Genomic DNA, 25,131 nt, shown 5'->3' with positions numbered 1-25,131 from the left:
CAGTGGTTCCAACAATGTTTTATGGTTGCGAGGCGTGAGCTATAGATTGGGTTGTGCGGAGGAGGGTGGATGTGTTGGAAATGAGATGTATGAGGACAATATGTGGTGTGAGGTGGTTTGATCAAGTAAGTAATGAAAGGGTAAGAGAGAAGTGTGGTACTAAAAAGTGTGTGGTTGAGAGAGCAGAAGAGGGTGTACTGAAATGGTTTGGTCACATGGAGAGAATGAGTGAGGAAAGATTGACAAAGAGGATATATGTGTCAGAGGTGGAGGGAACGAGGAGAAGTGGGAGACCAAACTGGAGGTGGAAGAATGGAGTGAAAAAGATTTTGAGCGATCGGGGCCTGAACATGCAAGAGGGTGAAAGGTGTGCAAGGAATAGAGTGAAATGGAATGATGTGGTTTACCAGGGGTCAACGTGCTGTCAATGGATTGAACCAGGGCATGTGAAGCATCTGTAGTAAACCATGGAAAGTTTTGTGGGGCCTGGATGTGGAAAGGGAGCTGTGGTTTCGGTGCATTATACATGACAGCTAGAGACTGAGTGTGAACGAATGTGGCCTTTGTTGTCTTTTCCTAGCACTACCTAACAACCGTGCAGGGTAGGGAGTTGTCATTTCATGTGCGGCATGGTGGCAACAGGAATGAATAAAGGCAGCAAGTATGAATCATGTACATGTGTATATATGTATATGTCTATGTATGTATATATATGTATACATTGAAATGTATAGGTATGTATATGTGAGTGTGTGGACATGAATGTGGGAGGGTTGGGCCATTCTTTTGTCTGTTTCCTTGCGCTACCTCGCTAATGCGAGAGACAGCGACAAAGTATAATAATACAATAAATAAAAAAATTTCCTTATCAACAAAACATTTTTCCCTTAAACCCACACCAAGTGACTGAGTTAATACTGTAATGATTCTACATGTTTAGCTTAAAGCCCCGTTGCCTATACTTAAATATAAAGTAAATGGATAAATTTGCAGAAGATTGTAAAGAGTTCCCTGCTACATAACTACTGAAAGAATCATGTATTTCTCTTTTTGCCATGGTTCATACCTACAGATCCAAAGATTGGCTGAAAAGATGCTTCTTACATGTGCACTTTTGTACAGAGGTACATACAAAAGTATATGAAGTGCTATCTGTTGAACTTTGATAATTTCATGAATGACTGCTTAATGAAATGCCATTGGCCATATGATTTGGTAACTGTCCCCATTGCAGCTGCTATTGCCCAAAATGTTCCCCAAGACTGATAAATGGCAATTTTTGATATGTGTGGAATGTAATTTCATTTAGTACTCTATTATCCAGCATTTTCATGATACTGTAGAGATACAGCATTTGGTAATCTTCAAATACACTTTCACTTTGATTTTCATCATATCTTCCAGTTGCAAAGTTGTTGCACTCATTAAATCATTCATATCTGAAATTTTCAGAAATTTATTTTTATGCAAAAAAAAAAAACTAGTTTGGGCTGATTCTTGATTCTTTCACCAAAACCAGCTACACCTAAGCCAAACTAATATTTTCTATATTTCACTATAACTGGTATTCTAAGCATTCTATTTAATTTAGTCTACTCTATATTTCAGTACATCTTGGTTTCACCTATACATTACTATAGCATACAAAATAAACTTTAAGCCTGTCTATAATCCAGAATGTTTCTGTTATACCTATACTAACATGACATTTTTTTTCTTGCTTTGTCGCTGTCTCCCGCGTCTGCGAGGTAGCGCAAGGAAACAGACGAAAGAAATGGCCCAACCCACCCCCATACACATGTATATACATACGTCCACACACGCAAATATACATACCTACACAGCTTTCCATGGTTTACCCCAGACGCTTCACATGCCCTGATTCAATCCACTGACAGCACGTCAACCCCGGTATACCACATCGCTCCAATTCACTCTATTCCTTGCCCTCCTTTCACCCTCCTGCATGTTCAGGCCCCGATCACACAAAATCTTTTTCACTCCATCTTTCCACCTCCACTTTGGTCTCCCACTTCTCCTCGTTCCCTCCACCTCCGACACATATATCCTCTTGGTCAATCTTTCCTCACTCATTCTTTCCATGTGCCCAAACCATTTCAAAACACCCTCTTCTGCTGTCTCAACCACGCTCTTTTTATTTCCACACATCTCTCTTACCCTTACATTACTTACTCGATCAAACCACCTCACACCACACATTGTCCTCAAACATCTCATTTCCAGCACATCCACCCTCCTGCGCACAGCTCTATCCATAGCCCACGCTTCGCAACCATACAACATTGTTGGAACCACTATTCCTTCAAACATACCCATTTTTGCTTTCCGAGATAATGTTCTCGACTTCCACACATTCTTCAAGGCTCCCAGGATTTTCGCCCCCTCACCCACCCTATGATCCACTTCCGCTTCCATGGTTCCATCCGCTGCCAGATCCACTCCCAGATATCTAAAACACTTTACTTCCTCCAGTTTTTCTCCATTCAAACTTACCTCCCAATTGACTTGACCCTCAAACCTAGTGTACCTAATTACCTTGCTCTTATTCACTTTTACTCTTAACTTTCTTCTTTCACACACTTTACCAAACTCAGTCACCAGCTTCTGCAGGTTTCTTACATGAATCAGCCACCAGCGCTGTATCATCAGCGAACAACAACTGACTCACTTCCCAAGCTCTCTCATCCCCAACAGACTTCATACTTGCCCCTCTTTCCAAAACTCTTACATTCACTAACATGACATATATCAACCAAACTTATATTCAATGGATTATTTTTGAGAAATTTTCACTTTAGCAACCTGGTATGAATATATATCCTAAAAGCCAAATAAAGATAAAGTTATTAACATGAAACCATAGAAAAAAGACTAGATCATATTTAGACTTGAAAAGGTTATTCATTGGGTAGATGAAATCTGGTTAAGTTTAATGCCTCCAAGACCAAGTTTCTGCTCATCTCTCTATACAAAATTCCTCACAACTTTCCTCTTTCCTTTGAAGGATCCACAATTTCACCACCTGACTCAATGAAAATACCTGTTATTACTGTAACATCTACACTATCTTGGAAACCCCAAATCATGGAAATAGCCAAATCTACCTCTAAAAAACTAGAAGTACTGTTCAGAGGTCAAAATTTCTTTTCTCCCAAACAGTTGCTCCATTTAAACAAAGGATTTATTCATCCTTGTATTGAGTGCCTCTCACATCTTGGGGAGATCCTGGCCCTGTACCATTACTTGACAGAGTCGATCAATAACTTCAAAACTTGACCCATTTGCCCCACACCATAATGTTGGTTCATTTCCCTCTATTATAGGCACTGCTTTGATTTTTGCTCCTAAGAGCTGGCTGCTTGTGTGCAGCCGCCACTAGCTAAACGTACAATATTTGGCAAGCTGCTGTGTCATATAATTACTGTGTGGCCACTGGCAACTCAAAGGTGGAATGTTTTGATAACTTTCTTTCCCTAGACCTCAAAACTTTGGAACTCTCCATTCTCTCATGTCTTCCCGATAACTATGACCTGAAACTTTTTAAAACAAAGTTTTTCACTTCCTCCAAAATTGTTAAATACTTTTCCTTATCTCTTCTTTTTCTGTTTCATTAACCTATTTTTCCTTTCATTAAGGCCTGGCCTTGATTTGGCCTTTTTGCCATGACTGAAGACACCAGTGCAAAAAAATAATAACAAACAGACCTATTATTGACTTTAATTCAGAGCTTTATTTGAGATTAATGTCTTTTGAATAATGTCCCTCTGACACATGACAAGTACACTAATTGACAATCTCGAAGGAAAGTCGCAGCACAACTAATGGTGACTCGTTATGATAACTTAAAGACTTGCAGAAATGTTGGCAGTGTAGCTTATTTATCTTTATTACCACACATAATTTTTTTAAGTGGATTGCTGCTCACAAAATCAGGGTCCACTGGACTGCTCTTCTTTTATTGTGATTTTTAGTGTCCTAAAATTATTAACAGTGATTGGTATGGCAGAGAGACCCTTTTAAAGTCCAAGGGGAAGAACCATCCACCACATTTTGGCTGCTTATTAGCATGCAGTGATTACCAATATTCCACACCAAAAATGACAGGATGACACACAATACATTTAATAATATCACCAGTATCAACAGAAAACATTCTATGCACTATGAAAGCATTACTGTCTTACCATAACGTTATTGTAGAAAGTTCCACCAGGTGGGAGGGAGTTGGGATTAGTGGGTTGGTTCTGGTGCTGGACAATGTTCCTATATGTGTTGGCACTTTCTCCAAAAGCTACAGAGCTCCCAAATTCAATAACTCTTTTACCATCATTTCTGAAACACACATTTCCAGCATCAAGTGAACAATGATTTCTACAATATAAAGACAATATAATTACTATTCAACAGTTTTCATGGAAAAGAGATGAATGAAATAATCTTTGCCTGTAGCCATTAATAGCAAAACCACCAAAATATATGCATGTAATTTTTCATGTAAAATATTTCCTTCCTCTTCTCCCATTCCCTAATGGCCTCCAAATGCTCTTACACTTGCACTTGTATACTCATATTAACATCTAAAAACCTACAGTGAAGCACTGCACTAACCTCTTGCAAGCAATCAACAAAGTTAAGCAACGTAAAAATATAGTGGTTATCTTGAAAATACTGTTATGTCAACAAAACCTTAAATCGGTCAGGTATTACCATGGTAGGTTCCATTTACATTTGATCAATGTGTTAACAAGGTTAGCACTATATCCCTTAGGATAGGGGCATTATTTTTGCTATAAAGAAAACCAAAAATCTAGGCTGAAATCTTTACATTACTCGATCAAAAAAATCAACTGAAATTCTACATGAAATAACTGTATTGTGTTCAAGTGCCAAATGGGATCTGCTCAATGCTTATAATATAAAGCATGTAGTTCAAATGAAGATCTTAAAATCATAAATAATTAATTTCATCTATAATTTCCAAATGACCACTTTCTGAAAAGGTTCTGTTGTTACCCCAAGACCCCTTTTTCCAAAGAAGCATACAGCTCCAAGGCTGTACTACAATCAGTGGAATGAACATTATAGACTCCTTTAAAGCAAGAAGTTCTTTGAAAAGACTGTACTTTGTTTCATCAACTTAATAATGCAGCTTTAGGTGGAACCTCAAACAAGTAGAGTCCAGTAATACCTTCTAAATCATCAAGAACCATAATCAATTAATGAAAAAGTGTGAACATCTCTGCCATCACCAAGCACTAACAAATACATACTACTTCCCTAATAAAAGCTCTCAGGATTCTAATTATCCATGCACCCCATACTGAGTCCAAACTTTCCAGAAAGCTTTGCATTTACTTTATCATATGCATTTTCTTAATCCATGAATTATGCTTATATGTTTTCCTTTTTCTCTAGAATTTTCTTCACTACTCATTCAATGGTAAAGGGCCTGGTTTATGTAACTTCTTCCTTCCCTTACCCAACTTTGTTCTTCCCTTAAAAGGGTTCACTAATCCTCATTTACCTACCAACTTACTAATAAATGACAAATCAAGGTATCTGAATTTACCTGAGGTGACCAGGAAGTTCCCCAAGCAATCTTTTGTCATGATACTCTGACATGCCAATAGGTAGTGATGGATGTGATCTTGGTTGATCTTCCTGTGTTGCTGCCGTGACAATTTCCCGAGTCAAGGATGCTCCTTCTTGCTCTGTTGACTCAGATATAGGCCCTTGGACAGGTGATCTGTGCAAACTTAATACTTGCTTACTTTGGTATCTATCTGGATCTACGTTTTCTCCTGCGCTATCTCTATTTGTATCACTTAAATTTAGCTCTTTAGTAACTCTGGGTCTTTCAACAGAATTAAAGCCCCGGTGATCATATGCATTGCAGTCTCTAATGGAAGCAATCAAGTCATTCCAAGATATATCTGTGTTCACTCCAACACACCGTTTTTCTGGCATGCTAGTGACCTGTGTTTGTGTGGAGATGTCTTTATAAAGATTATCTTGATCTCCACCTCTTTCCTTTGAATGTAAAGCTTTGCTGTTAGATATTTCCCTTGAACCTGTATCTTTAGGTGAATTGTCCTCCTGTTGCTTTTCCAGAATTCTCTCAATTGTGTTTGTTAATTTTAATATCTGTTGATTCTGGTCTTCTATTAAACGATAAACCATTGGATCTGGAGGACTATAAAATCTGTCATTAAGAGACTGTGGAGAGAAGCCAAAGGGCTCTGGATAAACACTTCCTTGTTTAACATGACTATTGTATCTTCTGTCCGGCAGAATATGATTCGAATGGTAAGCCTGTGCAGGAAGAGATATGGAAGTTGGCGAATAGTAACGATTATTTACATTTTCTGAGGTGCAGACTCGATTATTCATTGGTACCTGTAGCTGCCGATCATCTGGAAAGGATGGATCTACAGTTTCTTTGTTACTTTGGTTTTGTGGTAAAGATGAATCTCTAAGAAATACATTAGGCTTCTTTGCATGGTCTAATTCAGTTTCGACAGCATAGCTGGAGAAATTATCTTTAGAAAACTTAACCTTCTTTATCACTGGTGGAGTTGCAGGTCTGTTATTGAAAACGTGTGGACTGACTACATTCCAAACTGGTCTTGCTTGTGGAGAAATATTTTCTTTCAAAGTAGAATGTTGCTGTGTACTAGAATTTATATCATTTGTCAGTGGAGAGTTCTGTTTCACAGCATTAGGTGATGTCTCCTTGGTTACCACTTCATGTGTAGGACTATAAACCTTAGGATTATATAGTCTCTCACTCATATGGCCAGTAATGGGTGTATGTGTATGAGACAAAGCAGCAACATCACATGGCTTATGCATCTGTGAATCCTGAAACCTCTGCTCAGCAGCTCCAGTCTCACTAGTTATATCCTCACTCATCTTGTTCTCAATTCTTGAAAAGGGTGCACAATGTCCACTTGTAACCTGAGGTTTCCTTGGGAAGTTGGTATCATAATCATTCTTTCTTGATGCATTTATCAACCCTTCTGTAGAGGGCATCTGCTTGGTAAATTGTATTTTGCCTTGTTTTGCAAAATTTTCAGAGGACTGTCCTTTTTCTTTTATATTTCTGGATCTTGATACTTGCCAAATGAGGCTGTCATCACTATCAAACATTAATGACACTTCTGGTACCTCTGGCTTGGGTGTACTCAACTGGAAAGAAAGATCACATCACTAAAGTAGTTTGTGGAAAGACAGATTCTAAAGAGACAATATCAAATATGATGTATCACATGACATTTATCCTCTTTTTAAATGCTTTAGATATATGAGTATACTAGGCCATTAAACTGCCAAGCAACTGTTGTACTGTCCACACCAAAATTCTAATCTAGTGATATTTTCTATACATTATACATTTTAAAAATTTCAAGTAAGATGGAACACATGATCTAAACATTTGGATAATTTTCAACATGGTGTAAACTTTTCTTGAAAAACTGCCCACTTAAAGCACAAGTGAAGCAGTCACAAAAATATGCACTTAATGAAATAATAGAAAGTGAGTGTCCATGGGAAATGAAGTTAAAGAGTTAATCTACTATTTCCACATTCAACTACATGACAATATACCTTCTTTGGGGAAAAAATATTATCAACAGAATGAGCAATTACATAGGATACTGATGAGTGATAGTAAATTATCCAAAAATTACCTGTAATTCAGTTGGCTTGGGTGGTGGGGTCATAGGATACTGATGAGTGATAGTAAATTATCCAAAAATTACCTGTAATTCAGTTGGCTTGGGTGGTGGGGTCATAGGATACTGATGAGTGATAGTAAATTATCCAAAAATTACCTGTAATTCAGTTGGCTTGGGTGGTGGGGTCATTCTTGGTGCTGTATCATCATCCATGGTGTGTCTTTAAACAGATGCCTTCCTCTAGTCTTTCAAAAGCAGTAAAGAAAAAAACAATTACCCAGGAAACAATGGTAGATAACCACCTTTCTAAATACACACTACTGTTTTCCAGTATTATTCTCAATATTCAAATGTCACTACAAGCATTCATACAATTTAATCTTGACAAATTTAACAGTTCCATCAATCCTAGACTTGTATTGCTCAGCTGATCAATCAAGCCAGTAAATCTATACCAATATATCCATGCCTGCTGATGGAACCTGGAGTCCCACATATCTCACTATCGCAATGACAAGACAAAGGCACTTTCACTACATTAGTGGCTTACATTTGTACAGCTGCACTCAATATTTTCTGAACACTTTTGGAACATCTAGCAGCTCTCTTGCACCCATCTACTAGAGTGAATAGTAATAGTTTTTAATGAGTTTTATTTTTGATACAGGATCAACAATAAGTGCACTGAGCACCTGAAGCTGATTAATTCAATATTTCATCAGTAATAAGCTCATACTGATATATCACAAAACTATAATCACTGGTGAAAACTTTATGTCAATTCAAGTGCATGTTCAGTTAGCAAAAAAAAGTATCATTATGCTTGCTATGATTTAAATTTTGTTACAGAATAAAGAATTTTGATACATCCAGGATGTCATCATTCACTAGTAAACTTGCTCTCCTTGTCCTGCAAGGAAAATACATGGATAGGAAATTAACAGGTACCACTGGAGGAGTGAAGCTTCTACCCTGAATGTTACTGTCAAGTACATCTGCAGTATATTCATGTGCTACCAAATACATTCAAAACTTTCTTGTGTACAAATTGTTAGCAATATAAACTTGAGTATTCAATATTTGTGTTAAAGTATGAACATATGATAATCAAATATATCCCTGGGGATAGGGAAGAAAGCATACATCTCAAGTATTTCCTGCATGATGCAGAAGGCAACTAAAAGGGGTGGGAGTGGAAGATTGGAACTCCATCCCTTGTATTTCAATCTCTGAAAGCTGGAACAGATGAAGCAAAGCAAGGAGTGCTTATCCTCCTCAAAGACTCAGTCTGGGGTGCCTAAATGTGTTTGGGTGTAACCAAGGGGTGAATGAAGGAAAGACAGGTGGTATGCTTGAGGAAAGGTACCTGGATGTTATAACTGAGTAAAACAAAGCTCAAGGGAAAGGGGGAGAATGGTTTGGGACTGCTCATGGGCAAAGTCAAGGATTAGTGAGAGGTAGGGAGCTTTTAAAGGGTAGCACTTATGCTAATGGAGGAGTTGTGGGAATATGTGAAAGAGTGTAGAGAAGTGAGAGCTGGAATGATGTTGGTAAAAATAAAAGTGAATGATAAAAGGAGGATAGTTATTACTGTTTATCCACATGGTGAAGAGAAGATGTTTTGGAAGATGAAGTGTTTTGGAAACAGGTGATTTGGTGTGTCAGTAGTTTTACTAAGAGAGATTGGGTATTAATGATGGGTGATTTAAATGCAATGGTGGGTAATGTGGCAGCTGAGGGTACAACTGGGTACATAGGGTATTCAATAAGGACATATATAAGTATACGTAGAGTAGAAAAGAAGGTAAGCAGGCATTACTAGATTATGTATGAATAAACAGGTATGCAATATAGAGACTCTTGGATGTGAATGTGCTGAGATGGACAGTTGGTTAGGTGTCCAATCATTACATGACCGAATTGAGGGTGAAGATTTGTATAGGGTTTCAAAAAAGATGAAATGATATCGGTAATATAAGGGTGGTGAAAGTAAATGAGCTTAGAAAAGAGAATTGTGTGAAGAAATAGCAGTAAAGTTTGAGGGAAGAATGACAAAAGGTGAGAGTAAATGAAGTTAAGGGAGTGGTGAGGAATAGAAAGTAGTAAAGGAAGCAGTGTTGACTGATAAGAGAGAAGTGTGTGGCATGCAGAAGGTGAGGGGTGGGGTGACAAAGGGGAGTGAGTGGTGGGATAATGTAGCTGAGTAGTTAGAGAGGTATCACCAAGAAACAAATGAAGAAAGGCCACATCCACTCACATTCATACACGAGCTGTCATGTATAATGCACCAAAGCCACAGCTCTAAAAGAAGTGGTAGAGGATGTGTGGATCAGGTGTCTGCTTTGAGGAATGTATGTGAGAAATACTTAGAAAAACAGATGGATTTGTATGCAGTATTTATGGATCTGGAGCACGCATATCACAGGGTTGACAGAGATGCTTTGTGGAAGGTCTTAAGAGTACATGGTGTGGGAGTTAAGCTGCTAGTAGTAGTGAAAAGTTTTTACCAAGGATGTAAGGCATGTGTTCGAGTAGGAAGAGAGGAGAGTGATTGTCTCCCAGTGAAGGTCAGTCTTAGGCAGGGGTGTGTGATGTCCCCATGGTTGTTTAATTTGTTTATGGATGAGGTGGTTAGGGAGGTAAATGCAAGAGTTCTGGAGAGAGGGGCAAGTATGCAGTCTGTTGGGAATGAGAGGGCATGGGAAGTGAGTCAGTTGTTATTTGCCGATGATACAGCTCCGGTGGCTGAATGGCGTAAGAAACTGCAGAAGAGCAAGGTTATTAGGTTCAGTAGGGGTGAAGGACAAGTTAACTGGAATGTATGTTTGAATGGAGAAAAATTGGAAGAAGTGAAGTGTTTTAGATAACTGGGAGTGAACTTAGCAGCAAATGGAACCATGGAAGTGGAAGTGAGTTACAGGGTGGAGGAGGGGGCAAAGGTTCTGGGAGCAATGAAAAGTGTGTGGAAGGAGAGAACGTTATCTTGGAGAGCAAAAATGGATATGTTTGAAGGAATAGTAGTTCTAAAAATATCATATGGTTGTGAGACATGGGCTATAGATAGGGTTGTATGGAGGAGGGTGGATGTGTTGGAAATGAAACGTTTAAGGACAGTATGTGGTGCGAGGTAGTTTGATAAAGTAAGAAATGAAAGGGTAAGAGAGATGCATGAAAATAAAAGGTGTGGTTGAGAGAGCAGAAGAGGGTGTGTTGAAAAGGTTTGGATATACGGAGAGTATGAGTGAGGAAAGGTTGACAAAGAGGATATATGTGTCATAGGTGGAGTGAACAAGGTGAAGCAGGAGACCAAATTGGAGGTGAAAGGATGGAGTGAAAAAGATTTTGAGTGGTTGGGGCCTGAGCATGAGGGAGGGTGAAAGGCATGCATGGAATTGACAGAATTAAAATGATGGGGTACTGTGTTGTCAATGGACTAAATCAGGGTATGTGAAAAGATGGATAAACCATGGAAACATGTGTGGGGCTTGGATGTGGAGAGGAAGCTGTGGTTTCAGTGCATTATGCATGGCAGCTAGAGACTAAGTGTGAATGTGGTCTTTTTTTTGTCTGTTTCCTGGTGCTACATTGCTGATGCAGAGGGTAGAGATGCTGTTTCCTGTGAGGTGGGGGTGACGTCAGGAATAGATGAAGGTGAGCAAGTATGACTATGTACGTGTGTGTGTGTATATATATATTATTTATTTATTTATTTTGCTTTGTCGCTGTCTCCCGCGTTTGCGAGGTAGCGCAAGGAAACAGACGAAAGAAATGGCCCAACCCACCCCCAAACACAAATGTATACACACACACACGTCCACACGTCAACCCCAGTATACCACACCGATCCAATTCACTCTATTCCTTGCCCTCCTTTCACCCTCCTGCATGTTCAGCCCCCGATCACACAAAATCTTTTTCACTCCATCTTTCCACCTCCAATTTGGTCTCCCACTTCTAGTCATTCCCTCCACCTCCGACACATATATCCTCTTGGTCAATCTTTCCTCACTCATTCTCTCCATGTGCCCAAATAATTTCAAAACACCCTCTTCTGTTCTCTCAACCACGCTCTTTTTATTTCAACACATCTCTCTTACCCTTACATTACTTACTCGATCAAACCACCTCACACCACACATTGTCCTCAAACATCTCATTTCCAGCACATCCACCCTCCTGCGCACAACTCTATCCATAGCCCACGCCTCGCAACCATACAACATTGTTGGAACCACTATTCCTTCAAACATACCCATTTTTGCTTTCCGAGATAATGTTCTCGACTTCCACACATTCTTCAAGGCTCCCAGGATTTTCGCCCCCTCCCCCACCCTATGATTCACTTCCGCTTCCATGGTTCCATCCGCTGCCAAATCCACTCCCAGATATCTAAAACACTTTACTTCCTCCAGTTTTTCTCCATTCAAACTTACCTCCCAAATGACTTGACCCTCAACCCTACTGTACCTAATAACCTTGCTCTTATTCGCATTTACTCTTAACTTTCTTCTTTCACACACTTTATCAAACTCAGTCACCAGCTTCTGCAGTTTCTCACATGAATCAGCTACCAGCGCTGTATCATCAGCGAACAACAACTGACTCACTTCCCAAGCTCTCTCATCCCAACAGACTTCATACTTGCCCCTCTTTCCAAAACTCTTGCATTCACCTCCCTAACAACCCCATCCATAAACAAATTAAACAACCATGGAGACATCACACACCCCTGCTGCAAACCTACATTCACTGAGAACCAATCACTTTCCTCTCTTCCTACACGTACACATGCCTTACATCCTCGATAAAAACTTTTCACTGCTTCTAACAACTTGCCTCCCACACCATATATTCTTAATACTTTCCACAGAGCATCTCTATCAACTCTATCATATGCCTTCTCCAGATCCATAAATGCTACATACAAATCCATTTGCTTTTCTAAGTATTTCTCACATACATTCTTCAAAGCAAACACCTGATCCACACATCCTCTACCACTTCTGAAACCACACTGCTCTTCCCCAATCTGATGCTCTGTACATGCCTTCATCCTCTCAATCAATACCCTCCCATATAATTTACCAGGAATACTCAACAAACTTATACCTCTGTAATTTGAGCATTCACTCTTATCCCCTTTGCCTTTGTACAATGGCACTATACACGCATTCCGCCAATCCTCAGGCACCTCACCATGAGTCATACATACATTAAATAACCTTACCAACCAGTCAACAATACAGTCACCCCCTTTTTAAATAAATTCCACTGCAATACCATCCAAACCTGCTGCCTTGCCGGCTTTCATCTTCCGCAAAGCTTTTACTACCTCTTCTCTGTTTACCATATATATATATATATATATATATATATATATATATATATATATATATATATATATATATATATATATATATATACATATTTATTTATTTTTATTATACTTTGTCGCTGTCTCCTGCGTTTGCGAGGTAGCGCAAGGAAACAGACGAAAGAAATGGCTCAACCCCCCCCATACACATGTATATACATACGTCCACACACGCAAATATACATACCTACACAGCTTTCCATGGTTTACCCCAGACGCTTCACATGCCTTGATTCAATCCACTGACAGCATGTCAACCCCGGTATACCACATCGCTCCAATTCACTCTATTCCTTGCCCTCCTTTCACCCTCCTGCATGTTCAGGCCCCGATCACACAAAATCTTTTTCACTCCATCTTTCCACCTCCAATTTGGCCTCCCCCTTCTCCTCGTTCCCTCCACCTCCGACACATATATCCTCTTGGTCAATCTTTCCTCACTCATTCTCTCCATGTGCCCAAACCACTTCAAAACACTCTCTTCTGCTCTCTCAACCACGCTCTTTTTATTTCCACACATCTCTCTTACCCTTACGTTACTCGATCAAACCACCTCACACCACACATTGTCCTCAAACATCTCATTTCCAGCACATCCATCCTCCTGCGCACAACTCTATCCATAGCCCACGCCTCGCAACCATACAACATTGTTGGAACCACTATTCCTTCAAACATACCCATTTTTGCTTTCCGAGATAATGTTCTCGACTTCCACACATTCTTCAAGGCCCCCAGAATTTTCGCCCCCTCCCCCACCCTATGATCCACTTCCGCTTCCATGGTTCCATCCGCTGCCAGATCCACTCCCAGATATCTAAAACACTTCACTTCCTCCAGTTTTTCTCCATTCAAACTCACCTCCCAATTGACTTGACCCTCAACCCTACTGTACCTAATAACCTTGCTCTTATTCACATTTACTCTTAACTTTCTTCTTCCACACACTTTACCAAACTCAGTCACCAGCTTCTGCAGTTTCTCAGATGAATCAGCTACCAGCGCTGTATCATCAGCGAACAACAACTGACTCACTTCCCAAGCTCTCTCATCCCCAACAGACTTCATACTTGCCCCTCTTTCCAAAACTCTTGCATTCACCTCCCTAACAACCCCATCCATAAACAAATTAAACAACCATGGAGACATCACACACCCCTGCCGCAAACCTACATTCACTGAGAACCAATCACTTTCCTCTCTTCCTACACGTACACATGCCTTACATCCTCGATAAAAACTTTTCACTGCTTCTAACAACTTTCCTCCCACACCATATATTCTTAATACCTTCCACAGAGCATCTCTATCAACTCTATCATATGCATATATACATATATACATATATATATATATATACATTAGTGAGGTAGTGTTAAGAACAGAGGACTGAGCTTTTGAGGAAAAATTCTCACTTGGCCCCCTTCTCTGTTCCTTCTTTGGGGGAAAAAAAAGGGGGAGGGGAGGACTTCCAGCACCCCGCTCCCTCCCCTTTTAGTCGCCCTCTACGACACGCAGGAGGTATGTGGGAAGTATTTATGTATGTATATGTTGATATGTTTATGTATGGATATCCATTTCTATGTATATCTGTGTGTTTATTAGATGGAAAAAGTGGGGTTAATTACTGGTAATACAACAGTAAGAAATGCACTTGCAATATGCACTTGCAGAAATAATAACAGATACACGTTAACATTATGGTATAACTGTCTCCTGCTGAGGGTTAAAAGGCCATTCTGTCCACCATCTGTTTGTTGACATCAGAACCATGTTGGCTGTATATTTTCATGAGAGTGACTGGTATATTTCAACTAGAATACTGAATACTGTTACTGGTATATATCAACTAGAATACTGACCATGAAGATAAATCTTCACTGCTAAGGAGGTTTGGTGAGGTTTTCCTAAAAACTTTTAGTTTTTAACAAATATATTACCTACTTTTACATTAATCAACCCCACATTTTCAATGATATACATACGCTCTATCTTTATATAAGGAATCCATTCATATGTACTTATAAAAATCCATAATGCATCTAGTGCTACTTTACTTCACCTTACTTAATACAGCATCACTCAATATGATAGAGAAAAAGAAAGATGGGATGCCAATGGTAGTTCTCTGATCACTACAAATTATATAAAATACCTTTTATCCCTGGGGACAGGGGAGAAAGAATACTTCCCACGTATTCCCTGTGTCATAGAAGGCGACTAAAAGGGAAGGGAGCAGGGGGCTGGAAATCCTCCCCTCTCATTTTTTTTTATTTTCCAAAAGAGGGAATAGAGAAGAGGGCCAGGGGAGGATATTCCCTCAAAGGCCCAGTCCTCTGTTCTTAACGCTACCTCGCTAATGCAGGAAATGGCGAATAGTATGAAAAAAAACCTTAAACATAAGCAGCCATTTCCCAAAGAAGGTTTTAGTGCATAACTAAAACAGACTTTGGTATGGTTTAGAGGTGAAAAAAAAGGGTTTGGATGAACAGCGTAATAATGGAGTCTTTATATTTAGTACAAATGACTTAGACAATGACCAGTGATTTGTGTCATAATTTTCCCTATGAAAGTTATATAAGGGGTATGATGATCAGGTAACAAGAGACAAAACCAAGTGAAACACAAGTACAGTTTGAGTAGTTTATTTGGCAAAATGCATGTACAGTATATATATATATATACATATATATATATATATATATATATATATATATATATATATATATATATATATATATATATATATATATATATATTTTTTTTCTTTGTCGCTGTCTCCCGCGTTTGCGAGGTAGCGCAAGGAAACAGACGAAAGAAATGGCCCAACCCACCCCCATACACATGTATATACATACGTCCACACACGCAAATATACATACCTACACAGCTTTCCATGGTTTACCCCAGACGCTTCACATGCCCCGATTCAATCCACTGACAGCACGTCAACCCCGGTATACCACATCGCTCCAATTCACTCTATTCCTTGCCCTCCTTTCACCCTCCTGCATGTTCAGCCCCCGATCACACAAAATCTTTTTCACTCCATCTTTCCACCTCCAATTTGGTCTCCCACTTCTAGTCATTCCCTCCACCTCCGACACATATATCCTCTTGGTCAATCTTTCCTCACTCATTCTCTCCATGTGCCCAAACATTTCAAAACACCCTCTTCTGTTCTCTCAACCACGCTCTTTTTATTTCAACACATCTCTCTTACCCTTACATTACTTACTCGATCAAACCACCTCACACCACACATTGTCCTCAAACATCTCATTTCCAGCACATCCACCCTCCTGCGCACAACTCTATCCATAGCCCACGCCTCGCAACCATACAACATTGTTGGAACCACTATTCCTTCAAACATACCCATTTTTGCTTTCCGAGATAATGTTCTCGACTTCCACACATTCTTCAAGGCTCCCAGGATTTTCGCCCCCTCCCCCACCCTATGATTCACTTCCGCTTCCATGGTTCCATCCGCTGCCAAATCCACTCCCAGATATCTAAAACACTTTACTTCCTCCAGTTTTTCTCCATTCAAACTTACCTCCCAAATGACTTGACCCTCAACCCTACTGTACCTAATAACCTTGCTCTTATTCGCATTTACTCTTAACTTTCTTCTTTCACACACTTTATCAAACTCAGTCACCAGCTTCTGCAGTTTCTCACATGAATCAGCTACCAGCGCTGTATCATCAGCGAACAACAACTGACTCACTTCCCAAGCTCTCTCATCCCAACAGACTTCATACTTGCCCCTCTTTCCAAAACTCTTGCATTCACCTCCCTAACAACCCCATCCATAAACAAATTAAACAACCATGGAGACATCACACACCCCTGCTGCAAACCTACATTCACTGAGAACCAATCACTTTCCTCTCTTCCTACACGTACACATGCCTTACATCCTCGATAAAAACTTTTCACTGCTTCTAACAACTTGCCTCCCACACCATATATTCTTAATACTTTCCACAGAGCATCTCTATCAACTCTATCATATGCCTTCTCCAGATCCATAAATGCTACATACAAATCCATTTGCTTTTCTAAGTATTTCTCACATACATTCTTCAAAGCAAACACCTGATCCACACATCCTCTACCACTTCTGAAACCACACTGCTCTTCCCCAATCTGATGCTCTGTACATGCCTTCATCCTCTCAATCAATACCCTCCCATATAATTTACCAGGAATACTCAACAAACTTATACCTCTGTAATTTGAGCATTCACTCTTATCCCCTTTGCCTTTGTACAATGGCACTATACACGCATTCCGCCAATCCTCAGGCACCTCACCATGAGTCATACATACATTAAATAACCTTACCAACCAGTCAACAATACAGTCACCCCCTTTTTAAATAAATTCCACTGCAATACCATCCAAACCTGCTGCCTTGCCGGCTTTCATCTTCCGCAAAGCTTTTACTACCTCTTCTCTGTTTACCATATATATATATATATATATATATATATATATATATATATATATATATATATATATATATATATATATATACATATTTATTTATTTTTATTATACTTTGTCGCTGTCTCCTGCGTTTGCGAGGTAGCGCAAGGAAACAGACGAAAGAAATGGCTCAACCCCCCCCATACACATGTATATACATACGTCCACACACGCAAATATACATACCTACACAGCTTTCCATGGTTTACCCCAGACGCTTCACATGCCTTGATTCAATCCACTGACAGCATGTCAACCCCGGTATACCACATCGCTCCAATTCACTCTATTCCTTGCCCTCCTTTCACCCTCCTGCATGTTCAGGCCCCGATCACACAAAATCTTTTTCACTCCATCTTTCCACCTCCAATTTGGCCTCCCCCTTCTCCTCGTTCCCTCCACCTCCGACACATATATCCTCTTGGTCAATCTTTCCTCACTCATTCTCTCCATGTGCCCAAACCACTTCAAAACACTCTCTTCTGCTCTCTCAACCACGCTCTTTTTATTTCCACACATCTCTCTTACCCTTACGTTACTCGATCAAACCACCTCACACCACACATTGTCCTCAAACATCTCATTTCCAGCACATCCATCCTCCTGCGCACAACTCTATCCATAGCCCACGCCTCGCAACCATACAACATTGTTGGAACCACTATTCCTTCAAACATACCCATTTTTGCTTTCCGAGATAATGTTCTCGACTTCCACACATTCTTCAAGGCCCCCAGAATTTTCGCCCCCTCCCCCACCCTATGATCCACTTCCGCTTCCATGGTTCCATCCGCTGCCAGATCCACTCCCAGATATCTAAAACACTTCACTTCCTCCAGTTTTTCTCCATTCAAACTCACCTCCCAATTGACTTGACCCTCAACCCTACTGTACCTAATAACCTTGCTCTTATTCACATTTACTCTTAACTTTCTTCTTCCACACACTTTACCAAACTCAGTCACCAGCTTCTGCAGTTTCTCAGATGAATCAGCTACCAGCGCTGTATCATCAGCGAACAACAACTGACTCACTTCCCAAGCTCTCTCATCCCCAACAGACTTCATACTTGCCCCTCTTTCCAAAACTCTTGCATTCACCTCCCTAACAACCCCATCCATAAACAAATTAAACAACCATGGAGACATCACACACCCCTGCCGCAAACCTACATTCACTGAGAACCAATCACTTTCCTCTCTTCCTACACGTACACATGCCTTACATCCTCGATAAAAACTTTTCACTGCTTCTAACAACTTTCCTCCCACACCATATATTCTTAATACCTTCCACAGAGCATCTCTATCAACTCTATCATATGCATATATACATATATACATATATATATATATATACATTAGTGAGGTAGTGTTAAGAACAGAGGACTGAGCTTTTGAGGAAAAATTCTCACTTGGCCCCCTTCTCTGTTCCTTCTTTGGGGGAAAAAAAAGGGGGAGGGGAGGACTTCCAGCACCCCGCTCCCTCCCCTTTTAGTCGCCCTCTACGACACGCAGGAGGTATGTGGGAAGTATTTATGTATGTATATGTTGATATGTTTATGTATGGATATCCATTTCTATGTATATCTGTGTGTTTATTAGATGGAAAAAGTGGGGTTAATTACTGGTAATACAACAGTAAGAAATGCACTTGCAATATGCACTTGCAGAAATAATAACAGATACACGTTAACATTATGGTATAACTGTCTCCTGCTGAGGGTTAAAAGGCCATTCTGTCCACCATCTGTTTGTTGACATCAGAACCATGTTGGCTGTATATTTTCATGAGAGTGACTGGTATATTTCAACTAGAATACTGAATACTGTTACTGGTATATATCAACTAGAATACTGACCATGAAGATAAATCTTCACTGCTAAGGAGGTTTGGTGAGGTTTTCCTAAAAACTTTTAGTTTTTAACAAATATATTACCTACTTTTACATTAATCAACCCCACATTTTCAATGATATACATACGCTCTATCTTTATATAAGGAATCCATTCATATGTACTTATAAAAATCCATAATGCATCTAGTGCTACTTTACTTCACCTTACTTAATACAGCATCACTCAATATGATAGAGAAAAAGAAAGATGGGATGCCAATGGTAGTTCTCTGATCACTACAAATTATATAAAATACCTTTTATCCCTGGGGACAGGGGAGAAAGAATACTTCCCACGTATTCCCTGTGTCATAGAAGGCGACTAAAAGGGAAGGGAGCAGGGGGCTGGAAATCCTCCCCTCTCATTTTTTTTTATTTTCCAAAAGAGGGAATAGAGAAGAGGGCCAGGGGAGGATATTCCCTCAAAGGCCCAGTCCTCTGTTCTTAACGCTACCTCGCTAATGCAGGAAATGGCGAATAGTATGAAAAAAAACCTTAAACATAAGCAGCCATTTCCCAAAGAAGGTTTTAGTGCATAACTAAAACAGACTTTGGTATGGTTTAGAGGTGAAAAAAAAGGGTTTGGATGAACAGCGTAATAATGGAGTCTTTATATTTAGTACAAATGACTTAGACAATGACCAGTGATTTGTGTCATAATTTTCCCTATGAAAGTTATATAAGGGGTATGATGATCAGGTAACAAGAGACAAAACCAAGTGAAACACAAGTACAGTTTGAGTAGTTTATTTGGCAAAATGCATGTACAGTATATATATATATATACATATATATATATATATATATATATATATATATATATATATATATATATATATATATATATATATATATATTTTTTTTCTTTGTCGCTGTCTCCCGCGTTTGCGAGGTAGCGCAAGGAAACAGACGAAAGAAATGGCCCAACCCACCCCCATACACATGTATATACATACGTCCACACACGCAAATATACATACCTACACAGCTTTCCATGGTTTACCCCAGACGCTTCACATGCCCTGATTCAATCCACTGACAGCACGTCAACCCCGGTATACCACATCGCTCCAATTCACTCTATTCCTTGCCCTCCTTTCACCCTCCTGCATGTTCAGGCCCCGATCACACAAAATCTTTTTCACTCCATCTTTCCACCTCCAATTTGGTCTCCCTCTTCTCCTCGTTCCCTCCACCTCCGACACATATATCCTCTTGGTCAATCTTTCCTCACTCATTCTCTCCATGTGCCCAAACCATTTCAAAACACCCTCTTCTGCTCTCTCAACCACGCTCTTTTTATTTCCACACATCTCTCTTACCCTTACGTTACTTACTCGATCAAACCACCTCACACCACACATTGTCCTCAAACATCTCATTTCCAGCACATCCATCCTCCTGCGCACAACTCTATCCATAGCCCACGCCTCGCAACCATACAACATTGTTGGAACCACTATTCCTTCAAACATACCCATTTTTGCTTTCCGAGATAATGTTCTCGACTTCCACACATTCTTCAAGGCTCCCAGAATTTTCGCCCCCTCCCCCACCCTATGATCCACTTCCCCTTCCATGGTTCCATCCGCTGCCAGATCCACTCCCAGATATCTAAAACACTTCACTTCCTCCAGTTTTTCTCCATGCAAACTCACCTCCCAATTGACTTGACCCTCAACCCTACTGTACCTAATAACCTTGCTCTTATTCACATTTACTCTTAACTTTCTTCTTTCACACACTTTACCAAACTCAGTCACCAGCTTCGGCAGTTTCTCACATGAATCAGCCACCAGCGCTGTATCATCAGCGAACAACAACTGACTCACTTCCCAAGCTCTCTCATCCCCAACAGACTTCATACTTGCCCCTCTTTCCAAAACTCTTGCATTCACCTCCCTAACAACCCCATCCATAAACAAATTAAACAACCATGGAGACATCACACACCCCTGCCGCAAACCTACATTCACTGAGAACCAATCACTTTCCTCTCTTCCTACACGTACACATGCCTTACATCCTCGATAAAAACTTTTCACTGCTTCTAACAACTTGCCTCCCACACCATATATTCTTAATACCTTCCACAGAGCATCTCTATCAACTCTATCATATGCCTTCTCCAGATCCATAAATGCTACATACAAATCCATTTGCTTTTCTAAGTATTTCTCACATACATTCTTCAAAGCAAACACCTGATCCACACATCCTCTACCACTTCTGAAACCACACTGCTCTTCCCCAATCTGATGCTCTGTACATGCCTTCACCCTCTCAATCAATACCCTCCCATATAATTTACCAGGAATACTCAACAAACTTATACCTCTGTAATTTGAGCACTCACTCTTATCCCCTTTGCCTTTGTACAATGGCACTATGCACGAATTCCGCCAATCCTCAGGCACCTCACCGTGAGTCATACATACATTAAATAACCTTACCAACCAGTCAACAATACAGTCACCCCCTTTTTTAATAAATTCCACTGCAATACTATCCAAACCTGCTGCCTTGCCGGCTTTCATCTTCCGCAAAGCTTTTACTACCTCTTCTCTGTTTACCAAATCATTTTCCCTAACCCTCTCACTTTGCACACCACTTCGACCAAAACACCCTATATCTGCGCAAGGAAACAGACGAAAGAAATGGCCCAACCCACCCCCATACACATGTATATACATACGTCCACACACGCAAATATACATAACTACACAGCTTTCCATGGTTTACCCCAGACGCTTCACATGCCCTGATTCAATCCACTGACAGCTCGTCAACCCCGGTATACCACATCGATCCAATTCACTCTATTCCTTACCCTCCTTTCTCCCTCCTGCTTGTTCAGGCCCCGATCACACAAAATCTTTTTCACTCCATCTTTCCACCTTCAATTTGGTCTCCCACTTCTCCTCGTTCCCTCCACCTCCGACACATATATCCTCTTGGTCAATCTTTCCTCACTCATTCTCTCCATGTGCCCAAACCATTTCAAAACACCCTCTTCTGCTCTCTCAACCATGCTCTTTTTATTTCCACACATCTCTCTTACCCTTCGTTACTTACTCGATCAAACCACCTCACACCACACATTGTCCTCAAACATCTCATTTCCAGCACATCCATCCTCCTGCGCACAACTCTATCTATAGCCCACGCCTCACAACCATACAACATTGTTGGAACCACTATTCCTTCAAACATACCCATTTTTGCTTTCCGAGATAATGTTCTCGACTTCCACACATTCTTCAAGGCTCCCAGAATTTTTGCCCCCTCCCCCACCCTATGATCCACTTCTGCTTCCATGGTTCCATCCACTGCCAGATCCACTGACAGATATCTAAAATACTTTACTTCTTCCATATATATATATACATATATATATATATACATGTTCGGGAGGTGAATGCAAGAGTTTTGGAAAGAGGGGCAAGTATGAAGTCTGTTGTGGATGAGAGAGCTTGGGAAGTGAGTCAGTTGTTGTTCGCTGATGATACAGCGTTGGTGGCTGATTCATGTGAGAAACTGCAGAAGCTGGTGACTGAGTTTGGTAAAGTGTGTGAAAGAAGAAAGTTAAGAGTAAATGTGAATAAGAGCAAGGTTATTAGGTACAGTAGGGTTGAGGGTCAAGTCAACTGGGAGGTAAGTTTGAATGGAGAAAAACTGGAGGAAGTAAAGTGTTTTAGATATCTGGGAGTGGATCTGGCAGCGGATGGAACCATGGAAGCGAAAGTGAATCATAGGGTGGGGGAGGGGGCGAAAATCCTGGGAGCCTTGAAGAATGTGTGGAAGTCGAGAACATTATCTCGGAAAGCAAAAATGGGTATGTTTGAGGGAATAGTGGTTCCAACAATGTTGTATGGTTGCGAGGCGTGGGCTATGGATAGAGTTGTGCGCAGGAGGGTGGATGTGCTGGAAATGAGATGTTTGAGGACAATGTGTGGTGTGAGGTGGTTTGATCGAGTAAGTAATGTAAGGGTAAGAGAGATGTGTGGAAATAAAAAGAGCGTGGTTGAGACAGCAGAAGAGGGTGTTTTGTAATGGTTTGGGCACATGGAGAGAATGAGTGAGGAAAGATTGACCAAGAGGACATATGTGTCGGAGGTGGAGGGAACGAGGAGAAGTGGGAGACCAAATTGGAGGTGGAAAGATGGAGTGAAAAAGATTTTGTGTGATCTGGGCCTGAACATGCAGGAGGGTGAAAGGACGGCAAGGAATAGAGTGAATTGGATCGATGTGGTATACCGGGGTTGACGAGCTGTCAGTGGATTGAATCAGGGCATGTGAAGCGTCTGGGGTAAACCATGGAAAGTTGTGTGGGGCCTGGATGTGGAAAGGGAGCTGTGGTTTCGGGCATTATTGCATGACAGCTAGAGACTGAATGTGAACGAATGGGGCCTTCGTTGTCTTTTCCTAGTGCTACCTCGCACACATGAGGGGGGAGGGGGATGGTATTCCATGTGTGGCGAGGTGGCGATGGGAATGAATAAAGGCAGACAGTGTGAATTGTGTGCATGGGTATATATGTATGTGTCTGTGTGTGTACATATATGTGTACATTGAGATGTATAGGTATGTATATTTGCGTGTGTGGACGTGTATGTATATACATTGTGTATGGGGGTGGGTATTCCGAGGATGCAAATCAACAGAACCTCATAAAGAGGCCTAGATTTACTTTAATATTTGATAAAGTACTCAAAATACTCCAAAGACATTGTCATCCTCCTTCTGTGATACTGGTTTTATGCCACTGTACAAAGTAAATACTCTCGGGGAACATTAAACACAGCTATCAAATATTCCATAATTCAAATGCAACTGACTTCGCAAGATTCACATTTTTTCAAGTTATTCATTAAACGTCCCAGAAGTTAAATGCAAATGACATGATAATATTCACTTATTTTCAAAATATATCGACAATATCATAAACTTAGCTGTCTTTGAGAAGTTAGGTAAAGGTTTTATAAGCTGACATTTAAAAGTGTTTGCTACATTTACCACATACTTTCCCAGATCATCATATCCATCCTCCCACTCCCCAAACCATCACTATCTATTTCAATTTCATATATATGATGCTCGAAATCACATCGTGCCCCCCTCCAGTCTAAATCCTTTCCACTAAGTACAAGTTTACTGTTACGCGATACTTCCAAATCCATGAGTTATTTCTAAGGTGCCCCTTAACTAAAACTATACTTAAACTTTTATCAAGACGAAAACATCTCAAAATCTTTCTTTTCAACTTACTGGACTATATGAAATCTCCAGCCTCGAGAATCTCATGCACATAGCTCCTGGAATCACCAACTAGGGTGATTTAAATTTTGTCAACAAGGCGTCCGTTTTCTTGGAAGACATCGACACATTCAATTTCTTTGCCAAAAACATTACTGGGATAATTAGAGTAATCAATTTGCATGAATAATTAAGACACTATTTTCATTCCGTGAATATATAATAAAAGTATAATGTTCCAAATTCATAAATTCGGAATAATGATAAAAAAAAACTGTCCGAACGATTGATTCCTTCAGAAGTCAGCACAGCTGAAATCTCACGATTCTTATAAGTTGATTAAGCTTCTGATGAATGTATGAAGTCAAAAACGATCACACATGTAAGAAAAGTTCCACATGTAATTA

The 25,131-nt window shown here is 40.1% G+C and overlaps 1 protein-coding gene across 2 annotated transcripts in view; it reads right to left on the bottom strand.

Moving 5' to 3' along the window:
* The window catches only part of LOC139757347 (uncharacterized), a 47,549-nt gene extending 22,688 nt beyond the window's left edge, over positions 1-24,861 (bottom strand). Inside the window, exons 1-4 of one of the 2 annotated variants that reach the window (XM_071677773.1) lie at positions 24,737-24,861; positions 7,857-7,945; positions 5,591-7,209; positions 4,206-4,353 (exon numbers count right to left, since the gene is read on the bottom strand). In XM_071677773.1, the coding sequence (XP_071533874.1) occupies positions 4,206-4,353; positions 5,591-7,209; positions 7,857-7,913 (1,824 nt within the window). In that variant the 5' untranslated portion in view covers positions 7,914-7,945; positions 24,737-24,861. Of the gene's footprint in view, positions 1-4,205; positions 4,354-5,590; positions 7,210-7,712; positions 7,740-7,856; positions 7,946-24,736 lie in introns of those variants that run through there. The other variant, XM_071677775.1, reaches the window with a different exon arrangement.
* Between the last annotated feature and the right edge of the window lie 270 nt (positions 24,862-25,131).

Source organism: Panulirus ornatus, chromosome 2 (assembly GCF_036320965.1).
Source record: "Panulirus ornatus isolate Po-2019 chromosome 2, ASM3632096v1, whole genome shotgun sequence".
NCBI classification, from domain to species: Eukaryota; Metazoa; Arthropoda; class Malacostraca; order Decapoda; family Palinuridae; genus Panulirus; species Panulirus ornatus.
The sequence above is the reverse complement of the archived record's forward strand: the minus strand, read 5'-3'. Positions and strand labels throughout refer to the sequence as shown.